Genomic DNA, 11,328 nt, shown 5'->3' with positions numbered 1-11,328 from the left:
TCATACCTGAACAGGGTTAACAGGACTAACAGGGGATACACTAGATTTTATCGGGCCTTGAGTGTCCCTCCACCTCACTAAAATGGTAGAATCAGAACTTATCACCGATGCATCATAAGAATCGCACCATCCAGTAGTTTCTACTTCGACCTTGAATAGAAACTCCTTATCAAGGAAAAACTCATTAAAACCAATAGGATCTTTGCTTGCTTCCCCTTTTTTCTACACCCAAAATTTTACATTTTTATCATGTTAAATAAACAAATATCTTTGATTGACAATCATAACGTGATCAACAAAATAGCTTCACATACATTCAACTCTTTCACTGTCTCAGTACAGGTCCATCCGAATAGGGTTGCAGCCTCCTTATCGAACACAACAAAATTTGTTATAGCAGTATCATCAAAAACCAAGAAATTCAATTTATACCTATTTTTTATTCAAAAACATCAATTAACACTTGGCCTGTCACCCTTTAGTTACAATAAAATCATAAAAATTATATTCAACATAATTTAGATGCTTAAACACAATTTTTTTAGGCTTATCAATTTTCTAGATTTTAGTCTAGTAGAGGAGAATTTGGTATAAAATTATTGTAGGTATATGAATTTTTTCTGTGCACTCTATCTTTGTTTGCCTTTTTTTTGTGGCTAGACCATATTTCCATCAACCAAAGTAGTTTTGTTTTTAATAATTATTGGTATTAAGCCAGATATTGCTAAATAAATTAAAAAAAATACATAATCAATTACATAACTATATTACTGTTTTATGAAAAGATTGCACAAATAAGTCCAATTAGAGTTGTACCTGTCAACCACATTATTGACGTCCCTATTACAGCCATCGCAGAAGTATGTATCCGCATTAGCTTCTGTCTTCACGCTGCAAACACATGATTTATACCCCCAACTTGGAACGGGTTCAACATCAAGAACAGTGGCCAGAATAACATAGAATCCAACCTACATAGGAACAGTTTGAAAGTAAAAAAAAATAAACAATGAACCAAACATAAAATAGTAGTTTTCTATAAGGCACTCACATCCGCAGCCGCACGTAAAAAAAACAATGAACCAAACATAAAAAAATAGTTTTCTATAAAGACTCACATCCGCAACCGCACATAACTCCTTTATTGACTTCCTCTCAGTGGAATATAAAACTTCATCTTCATCAACATACGCCGGTTTGCCGGAAATTACAGACAGGTACTGCGAGATCTCTCTAAAGTACACACTATTAATCACAACGCCACAAAAATACAGTCAATATGCACAACCATAAATAATTCACAATATTGGTACAATACCTTTTTTGAAGCATCATAGCCTCAAGAACATCTGGATTTATCAAGAGCTTGGTACTATACATAATATTTTGTACAATATTAGTACATATATACAACAATCATTGCTTAAATGAGTTGTACAATTATACAGGACAGAAGAATTATCGAATGGAAAGTAACTAAAAGTGTCCTTGGATTTAAAAAAATAGCTATAATCTACTGTGAACCTAATTAATTAGTAAAACTTTTTATTTTAGCAATGAGCTATAAAAAAAATATTTAAAACAAATATAAAATAATAAAAAGTATTATATAATAACAAAAATATAGCTTGATATTATATAATGATTAATTAATTATTGAGTTATTCAACATAGGATTTACAATCAAAAGAAATAAAAAATTGGTGATACCTCATTCATCCACTTTTATATAATAATAGTTTGTATCACTTCAACCAATTAAATTTTAGAAATAAAAAAAAAGAGTATTTCCAATAATATTAAAAAAATCTTTACCTATCTCAAATGTTCTTACTATATGAAAATATTGATGGCATAACCTTCCTTCTATTGACAACTTTTCTTGAGTCATCCAGTATCTAACCGAAAACTCATGAGTCACTACTTGCTCTCCGAATCAATACACTATATTTTTAAATTTTTTTCTACTCAACTTTAATATTTATTAATTTTTATAAAAAATTAAGATAAATTTTTATTATTTTTGGTTAATTTTTTTGTTATAAAATATTTTTGTTATAAATAAATATTTATTTAATATTAAACATTCTCGTGTAATTTAATTCACACTGAAACTATATAACATGATTCTAATAATATTTCAAACGGTAAACTATAAGTAACAATTATTCAATTATAGTTTACCAAAATAAAAAATAATCCTATTACATAAATTCATATATAAATTGACACGGTTGAAAAAGTATACATAAGTAATCGGAATATATACAATGTACAATGAAAAACTACCAATTAAAATAATAATAACTTAATAGTATCTGAGCAAATAATTGTTAATTTAAAAAAAATTAAACAATCCACCATATTGAACATAAAAATGAAAACATAAAAGAAAAATGTATCTCTCCTTTGTAACATACAGAGATGTGAATCCCAATATTCACAATATTTTTCCGTTAGAAAATAAATCTATTCTAATAAAAATATGACAATAAAATGACACAATTAAATTATAACCCCGGTAACAAATTAATTTATTACATATGATTATTAAATGAAAACATAAATAATTAATTAAATATAATAAATATTTACATTAAAAGAGTCATAATAATAATAATATTAATCATAATAAATTTAAAGTTATAAATATTTAAATTTTATATTAATTGATCTACTTATACGTTATACATAAGATTCTTATTACTATAAGTCTACTATCTCATTTCAGCAATTCACAAACAAACTATTAATCTCTTATCACTGAAAGAGAGTGTTAACTCCTTTCGCATCTCAATAATTAATAGAAATAGCTACAATAAGATATAATCATTTGATAGTAATCAAATTCTCACATACCTCCAACATTCTTTATTCTTGCAAATTGAAAAATAACTACTGGCAGTTGTTGCTCATCCGATGCCACAAGACCCTTGATCCGGTCCACCATCTCTCCAAGAACAACAATATTAAGCTTTAAACTGTAGAGAAAATGCAAATTATTTAGAAAATAAAAAATTGCTTATATAAACATATTAAGTGCTGAGTAAGGGCTGTTGGAAAAAACGCACCCGTCATTCTCAATATGAATGACCAACATGTCAATAAGTTTGTCATCTTTCAAATATTTTCTCTCACCCTCTACATCAGTCATAACTCTAGCAACGTCTTAAATAAATATCAAACACAAGATTGTGCACAAATCATACGTTTTAGTGATATTTTGTCATAATTATAAAAGAAAAATCAACTTGTGTACTTGCTGTAAATTATACACTTACCAACCAAAAATGGATGATGAGGAGAGTTTCTCATAATTTTCCGAAAAGGGACCAACTTAATACCATATAATAGTATTGTATCACAGAAAGAGGGTAAGACAGTAGTTCTTGCTTGAAAAAACAACCTAATTGATGTGATGTTGTGCGATAAAACCCACAATTGTTGCTAACTCCAAAGTATGTAAAAACATACACAGTTCTCTCCGATATCAATGATTCGAACACAGATATCATATCCTCACCTACAGAAGCATGCATAGTTGTTCCTTATTTTTTCACAAAGCAAAAAATTTTATTATTCACTTTCTACACACAGTACCAATAAGGTCCAACTAAATAAACAAACAAAATTTACATAAAATATTTCTTTCAATATTTATAACCGAATAAATTAAAAATATGATTTAATTCCAAAATATTAAGTGTTAAGCATTAATAACGGATTTATATTCACCCAAAAGGAAGAATATACATATAATGGATTCAAATATTTGATACTTTAATATATATTATCATTATATTTTAAACATATATTTAACTATATATTAAGACAATATTAAAAACATCAATTCTCTCCGATATCAATGATTCGAACACAGATATCATATCCTCACCTACAGAAGCATGCATAGTTGTTCCTTATTTTTTCACAAAGCAAAAAATTTTATTATTCACTTTCTACACACAGTACCAATAAGGTCCAACTAAATAAACAAACAAAATTTACATAAAATATTTCTTTCAATATTTATAACCGAATAAATTAAAAATATGATTTAATTCCAAAATATTAAGTGTTAAGCATTAATAACGGATTTATATTCACCCAAAAGGAAGAATATACATATAATGGATTCAAATATTTGATACTTTAATGTATACTATCATTATATTTTACACAAAAATTTAATTATATATTAACACAATAATTAAAATGTTTAATTCAAAACGACTAATTTTATTGTTTAGTGACTTTTACTTGAGTATAAAATTTTTGTACTTGACTTTTTTTTCACGCAACTCAAATGAAAAACAAGTTGAGAAAATGATGACTTGCATCATCTACCTCTTTCTTTTGTATAAAAGGGCCATAGAAATAGTGCAATCTCATTCAATTAATGCAATTTCATGAACTAAATGATGAATTTTATGGTACATTATTTTGAAATGAGTTTTGTTTGAATTTCAAATGAAAAGAGCAACAAAAGAAGGAAACAAGAAGGAGCAGCAGGGCGTGCCACTTGGTGCAAACGCCAACGATTTGAATGGGCGTGGCACGCCAGCCAAGGGGCATGGCACGCTAGTTATCAAGACCAGAGAAGAATCCATGAAACTTACTATGGGTGTGGCACGCCAGAGCCAGGCGTGGCACGCCAACTATGCATTCCAGGGAGCATTCTTGAAGACTCACTATGGGCGTGGCACGCTAGAGCCAGGCGTGGCACGCCAACTATATATTCCAAAGAGCATTTTTTGGAGACACACAAGGGGCATGGCACGCCAACATTATTATGTACAATGGGCGTGCCACTTGAGGTCGAAGGCGTGGCACGCCAATGCAACTAAGCAAAGGGGAGTTGAAGGTCCAAAACACTGGGCGTGCCACTTGGGCTCGAAGACGTGGCACGCCAACCTTGTTCGTGTCTTGGGCGTGCCACTTGGGTTCTAGGCGTGGCACACCAAGCTTGAAGGGTTCAATACCAAAATGGGCAAACCACTTGGGCTCGAGGGCGTGCCACTTGGGCTCAAAGACGTGGCATGCCAACCCTGTTCTTACCCTGGGCGTGCCACTTAAGCTCGAAGGTGTGGCGCGCCAGTTCATTATTCTGAAAAGGAAGGATGCAGCCTCCACCATGGGCGTGCCACTTGAGGTCGAAGGTGTGGCACGCCAACACAAGAAACCAGGGAAGAAGGACAATGGGCGTGCCACTTGGGACTTAAGGCGTCACACGCCAAGGCAAAGTGACCAGGGGCGTGCCACTTGAATACTGGGTGTCCCACTTGGGAGCCAGGCGTGGCACGCCAAGCCAAGCTGAGGAGCTAGGCATGGCACGCCACTCACACGTCACTTACACGCCAGACACATGGTTCATTTTATTAGATTTTTCCTTTTATTTTCAATTGTAATTTACTTTCCCTTTTTGTAATTTTCCTTTTCTAGTAATAAGAGTAGTATAAATACCCCTGAGATTACCAAAAAAGGGGTTAGAAAGTTAGAGTGGCTGATTAGTTTTAGTTTACACTACACATCATCTTCTTCCATCTCTTGTACCTTTCTCTAAGCTATGAGTAGCTAAATTTCCTCTCATTAGGAGAGGGAGCTCTGTTGTACATTATGAATTAATGATAGTGAATTTCTTCTTCTCTTCATCCTCTCTTTGATTTGCTAGAAGGAATTTTGTTCTTCATGCTTAGTGTTCAATCATTTTGGAAAAGAGGTTGAATACAAAATGGGTTTCATGGGAACCTTGGAAAAGGAAACATGAAACCATGCTTGAAATCCCTTTTCACACTTTAGTAGATTGGGTTTTGGGATTGGATATGGTGACATAAAATCCACCCATTATTTGGATCTATGAGGATGTGTGGTATAATTAGGTACTGAGCATATCTCTCTTCATGAGCAATTAGACCAAGGAGTTGGCTGATTATCAAGATTAGAAAGATTGAATCGCCAAGGAATTGGGGTTCAATCAATCATGATTCCATAGAGGTCAATGAGTTGCATGATTGAAGATGAGATGATCTAGATCTAATCCAAAGAGAGCAACATCTTCTAGTCCCAATGAATTTCCCCTGTTCTTATCTTCCCCATTCTTTATAGCTTTCTTTAATCTCTGCTATTACCCATTCTCCATTTACAATTCAGTCAGTTATGTTCCAACACTTTACATTCTTGGTATTTACTTTTCGGCACTTTATTGTTTTTTTTCTTTTAAGTCATTTACATTTCTGCTAATTTAGAATTCTGTACTCAACAATCTCTATTGCTTAGCTTGACTAATTCACCTATTGATTAAAGTTGCTCAATCTACCAATCTCTGTGGTATTCGACCCCACTCATAGTGGATTATTACTTGACGATACTTTGGTGCGCTTTCCAAGGAACGAATTCATTATATTGTGAGTGAATTCCGGTCATCAAGTTTTATGGCACCGTTGCCGGGGATTGGTTTGAATTTGACAATGACTAAATTGATGGGTATTTTGATTAAGCATTTTTGTTTACCCTGCTAATTCCTTTAATTTCAGTTTCTTATTTTCTTCTTTCCTTTAGCATTCGAGTTTTTAGTTGTTCATTGTACATATTTCCATTTGAGCATACTAATCCACTAACTGTTTGATCAATTGCACCAATCAATCTAACCATAAGTTTTAGCAAGAGTGATTCTTTCACTTGCCTTTTGCTTGTTTGTTTGCTTAATGTATGACAGGTAGAAGAGGAGAAACTTCATCCTCTTTTGATAGTGAACCTGAGAGGACCTTCCTTAGAATAAGGAAGGAAGCAAGAGGTAAAGGAATAATTAGAGAGGAAGTAGTACTAGAAGATCTTATTTAACTATATATTAAGACAATAATTAAAATATTTAATTTTAAACGACTAATTTTATTGTTTAGTGACTTTCACTTGAGTATAAAATTTTTGTACTACACTTTTTTTTCACGCAACTCATGGAAAATAGGTTGAGAAAACTTTTAATTTTTTTTTTGTAACCATAGATATTAGAAAGCAAAAATGTGTGATGACAATCATGCATGAACATTAAGTGTTACGTAGAAGAGGGTTAAGATTAATGACAATCATGCATATGTGTTAGTCATGCCCTTATTATTTTTCTCTCAATTTTCCTCCCATATGCATATTTGTTTAATGTGATTGATTTAGTATAGAATTTTGAATGTTAAAATAGTGGAAGCTATACTGCTTGGTTCCCAACAATCAACACTACAACCTCTCTTGTTAGTTGTCACCCATACGGGAGGAGAAAATTTAAGTCTTCAAGATGAGAATAATAAACAAAGAAGTAAGGAATAATCTGATTCTCAATTTTATTGTGGTGTGCTTATTATTTCTTATCAAAGATATACACTATGCTTTTTGTAGAATGTGAAAGCAAGAGTTACTCAAACTTTGTTATTTTTGGTTGGCATAAACTCTTGTATCTAATCTGCATTATTTAGTGATTATGTATATTGGCATTAGTGCATGTCTTTGTATATCAAAATTTATAATTTTATATAACTGTTTATGAAAATTTTGCTAAAAGTCCCCCAAAATCCCTCTTTATTGGCCAAATACCCATCTCTCCTTGGAGCCCTTGTTTCTCTTTTCCCTAATAATTTCTCATGTCCAACGGCAAAACTTTTTGAATTATTTTTTTTCCTGGTGTACATTTTTTTAAAAGGAAGAGTCAGTTTTATATTTTTCACCTATATATATATATATATATGCGTGCTAGTTTTCCACACACTTATTGAAAGATTTTCTGGTTACAAAATTCCGTTTTGTATGACAAGTATTTGGATTGAATTCTGTTCCTTTAAATTAACTCTTAATAAGGACATATATTGAATTACCTAAAAAATTCATGAAATACAATACAACAAAATAGAATGCAATACTTTTTTTTCGGATATATATAAGCCGCAAGCAAGACGGAGATCCCATTACGACATGACTTCATCAAATTGAAGATAAATTTGTTTCATATATATTAAATCTCCTTTTGACTGCAAAATCTTCTTTTGTGATAAAAATTTTACGTTTTTTTTTGTAGAGAAATATACAATTGGGTTTTGTTCTTATTCAGTTTTTAATTGAATAGTCCCAAGAAAAGCAAAAATTGTTGAGATTGAAATTATAACAATTATGAGAGTGAGGATCATACAAATGTGGGACTAAGTGTATGAAAACAGAGAAACAATTGTGTGGATGAATAAATTAGAAATACCTGCTCATCCATCAACACCATTTCAATAAAGCTATTGGATTTGGGGTCTTTGAATTTCGGTAAAGACCAGAGCCTGATTACACTGACATGAATCTTTCAGCATTCTTTTGGCGGTGCAATCATCTCTAACAAATTATATCGCCTATCCATTTTTTCTCTAGAGAAAAATAAGAGCAAACATAAATTCTAGCAAGTATGTATGGTAAGAGTATAGGACCACACCTCCTAGACTTTTATAGCAACTAAGAAGAGGTATATTTTTGGGTAAATCATTTTAAAATTAGACTGCATCCAAAATCACATATCCTCCGTAATCTAAAAGAAGAAAAAATCTGTCTTGATAATTTAAAAAATGAAAAAAGATTTGAGTTGAAAATAAAACACTTATTCTACATCATAAATACTAGCAATTCAAAATATACTGAGTAAAAAAAAGGTATAAAAATAAGATCTGAATCCATGCCTTCCTGCGATTACAAAACCTATCATAAATAGTTTTTAAAGTCCAGAAAATTGGAATTACTGGTAAGCTGGTACATACAGGTTTCAAGCATAGAAATATAATAATACCTTTTTTATATTTCCTTCTAATGCTCGCAGTCATGATTGATGTGCCTATAATTGAATGATTATTTTTTGTTATAAACAATCTTAATTTTTCGGAGTGAATGAAGAAGCTATTGCCATTAAGAAGCAAATAAAATCATCTCATAGATGGTCATCATTTTCTTAAGTGACTAAGATAAACACTTAAAAGAAAGTAATAAAATAAATAGAATTAATCACTCATAATACAAAGTAAATATGGATAGTCACCTGAAAAATAGATAATATCTAATCTGTCACTGTTATTCTGCAAAATCACGATCTTCTTATTTCTGTAATATGACAAGTGTAATGTGCAAGATTATTATATTTATAAATCACGACTATTACATTCAAGCAAAACATTATCATGTTTAACTATGCATTTTATCAAACATGTAATGTGCAAGAAAAAGAAAATAAAGTAATTCAACAATTATTGTAGTATGTTGAACCAATAAGCTGCAATACCACACTTCCATAATACCATTTTCTTTCCTCTTATTTTTCATCTTATTTTCCTCTTATTTTCCATGATATATTTCTTTTTGACATGTTTGTATCGATTAACTTTAGGATTGCTATTATTATTCTTTGTATTTTTTTCCTCTTTGATTCACTTCTTTGATCAATAGCCATAAGAGGAGTAATTCTGATCTGAGATATTAGAACCAGAACACAAATTTCCACAAAGAATAACCATCCAAGGAAAACATAAAAATTGGTAAAAACTGTTAACAACTTCTGCATATGATTTAGTGGAACAATTATAAACATGTATGGAAATAATAATGATTTAGAATCTTGCCAGAATAGACAGAATGCTGGAGAAAATCACATGGAACTAACACACAGAATTTAAGAACTGGTTATCATATCATAGATGTGAAGTTGGCAAACACTTCTATCTCAGTTTTCTAAGAAAAAATCCATGCCTCACTAAAGAAAGATTTTGCATAATTCACCAACCTTCTGTGCAGTAGAAATCGCCCTTCATTCATGGCATATGCAGTATACATGGCACAACAGATGTTGGAGTTCTTATCCCGAATCAATCTAATCAAGTTTCTGAATCTAGATCTCACCATATTCTTGAAGTATTGAACTTTGAATCCTTACTAGATAGCAGACGAAATTTGGCTCTTGAACGTCAAAAATTGTTCTTGTGTTGAAAAATAGACCATAGAAGATCAAGCCAACCTGTAATATGTTTGAGACAAAATTTTTCCAATCCTCGAAGAATTACTCAGATGACTTGCATATGTGATGATCATGCTGACACTTGCTTATGAGTTATGACTCCTGACAATCATATTGACCTTTCCAACCAAAAGAAGAGTAAAGATTTACTCGCTACCATAAATTCAAATCATAAATAAATGAAATGGGGCATTCTTTTAATCGTACCAAATGATATTTACAATATAGGCAGAGAAATTTGGGGGAAGGTAAAAAAAAAAGGAGTATGTAGTTGCTTACAAGGAACTGAAAGAGCTGATGCAATGGTAAGCCAGTGAAACATCAATAGTGGCAGAGAGCAAGGGATTAAGCGACTCCATTGATGGCAGAGGGTATGGCTTTGATGCAGATCGAAAAACAAAATGCGTGAAATGACCTAGAGAATGTGTTTTTTCTTTTCTGATTTGCATTTTTATCACAATCCACAAGTTCTATGTTTTATAAATTAACGTTATTTCATATATAATATATAAATAAATTTAATTAGAATAAATAATAATTTATTTATTTTATTTTAGACTTCATAAATGAAAAAACTAATTCACTAATATAACAAATTATAATTAATGTAGTATAATTAATTAAGTAATATAAATTATAATAAATTATATTAATTATATTAATATTTAAATATCTAATCAAATCAATTAGTTGATATAATTAAGTCAGTGCAATAAATTATAGTGAATGAGTTAAAACAATTAAATCGGGAAACACTCTCCGGAGCATGCCACATCAGCTTCATCATTAAGTGCAGAAATCCGATTTTTATATAATAGAATAGATTAATTTTTTTACAGACAAAAACCCAAATTTTTAACCTTTTTTTTAATTGAATTTTTTTAATCTAAAAATTAATTTTTTTTCTTTCTAAATGATACGAGTAACATTTGTAAATAATGAAATCCCTTCCATTTCTTCGTTCCTTTTTCATTCTTATCTCTTTTCAGCATTTTCTATAAATAATTTTTCTAATGTAAATAAATTTCTTTCTAAATGATACGAGTAACTTTTTCTTATCTCCTTCTTTCCATCTCTCTCCTTTTCTCTCCCCCTCCTCTTCTCTCTTCCTTCTCTCTCTCTCTCTCTTTCTCCCCCTCCCCTCTCTTTCTCTTCCTCTCTCTCTCTCTCTCCTCTTCTCTTTCTTTTCTCTCTCTTTCTCTCTCTCCTCCTCTCTTTCTTTTCTCTCTCTCCCCCTCCTCTCTATCTATCTCTCTCTCCCCTTCTCCTCTTTCTCTCCCTCCCCTTTCTTTCTCTCTATCCTTCTCTCC

General features: G+C 31.3%; 1 protein-coding gene across 1 annotated transcript; it reads right to left on the bottom strand.

The window, feature by feature from the left end:
* On the bottom strand, nucleotides 1–3,154 carry LOC107647080. Its single transcript, XM_016351204.1, has 7 exons — nucleotides 3,072–3,154; nucleotides 2,860–2,981; nucleotides 1,319–1,349; nucleotides 1,119–1,245; nucleotides 817–971; nucleotides 315–432; nucleotides 1–222 (listed from the first exon to the last, which is right to left on the bottom strand). The coding sequence occupies exons 1-7, from the start codon at nucleotides 3,152–3,154 to the stop codon at nucleotides 1–3; spliced, it is 858 nt and encodes a 285-aa protein (XP_016206690.1).

Source organism: Arachis ipaensis, chromosome B06, assembly GCF_000816755.2.
Source record: "Arachis ipaensis cultivar K30076 chromosome B06, Araip1.1, whole genome shotgun sequence".
NCBI lineage: Eukaryota > Viridiplantae > Streptophyta > Magnoliopsida > Fabales > Fabaceae > Arachis > Arachis ipaensis.
The sequence above is the reverse complement of the archived record's forward strand: the minus strand, read 5'-3'. Positions and strand labels throughout refer to the sequence as shown.

What these genes read in the sequence shown, in the direction of transcription:
- LOC107647080 (XM_016351204.1), bottom strand. Translation starts at nt 3,154, where the DNA reads ATGACTGATGTAGAGGGTGAGAGAAAATATTTGAAAGATGACAAACTT. An exon ending in GCTATGATGCTTCAAAAAAG is followed by an intron (nt 1,246 to 1,318) that starts GTATTGTACCAA and finishes TGTGATTAATAG; the next exon opens with TGTGTACTTTAGAGAGATCT. An exon ending in AGACAGTGAAAGAGTTGAAT is followed by an intron (nt 223 to 314) that starts GTATGTGAAGCT and finishes TTTTGGGTGTAG; the next exon opens with AAAAAAGGGGAAGCAAGCAA.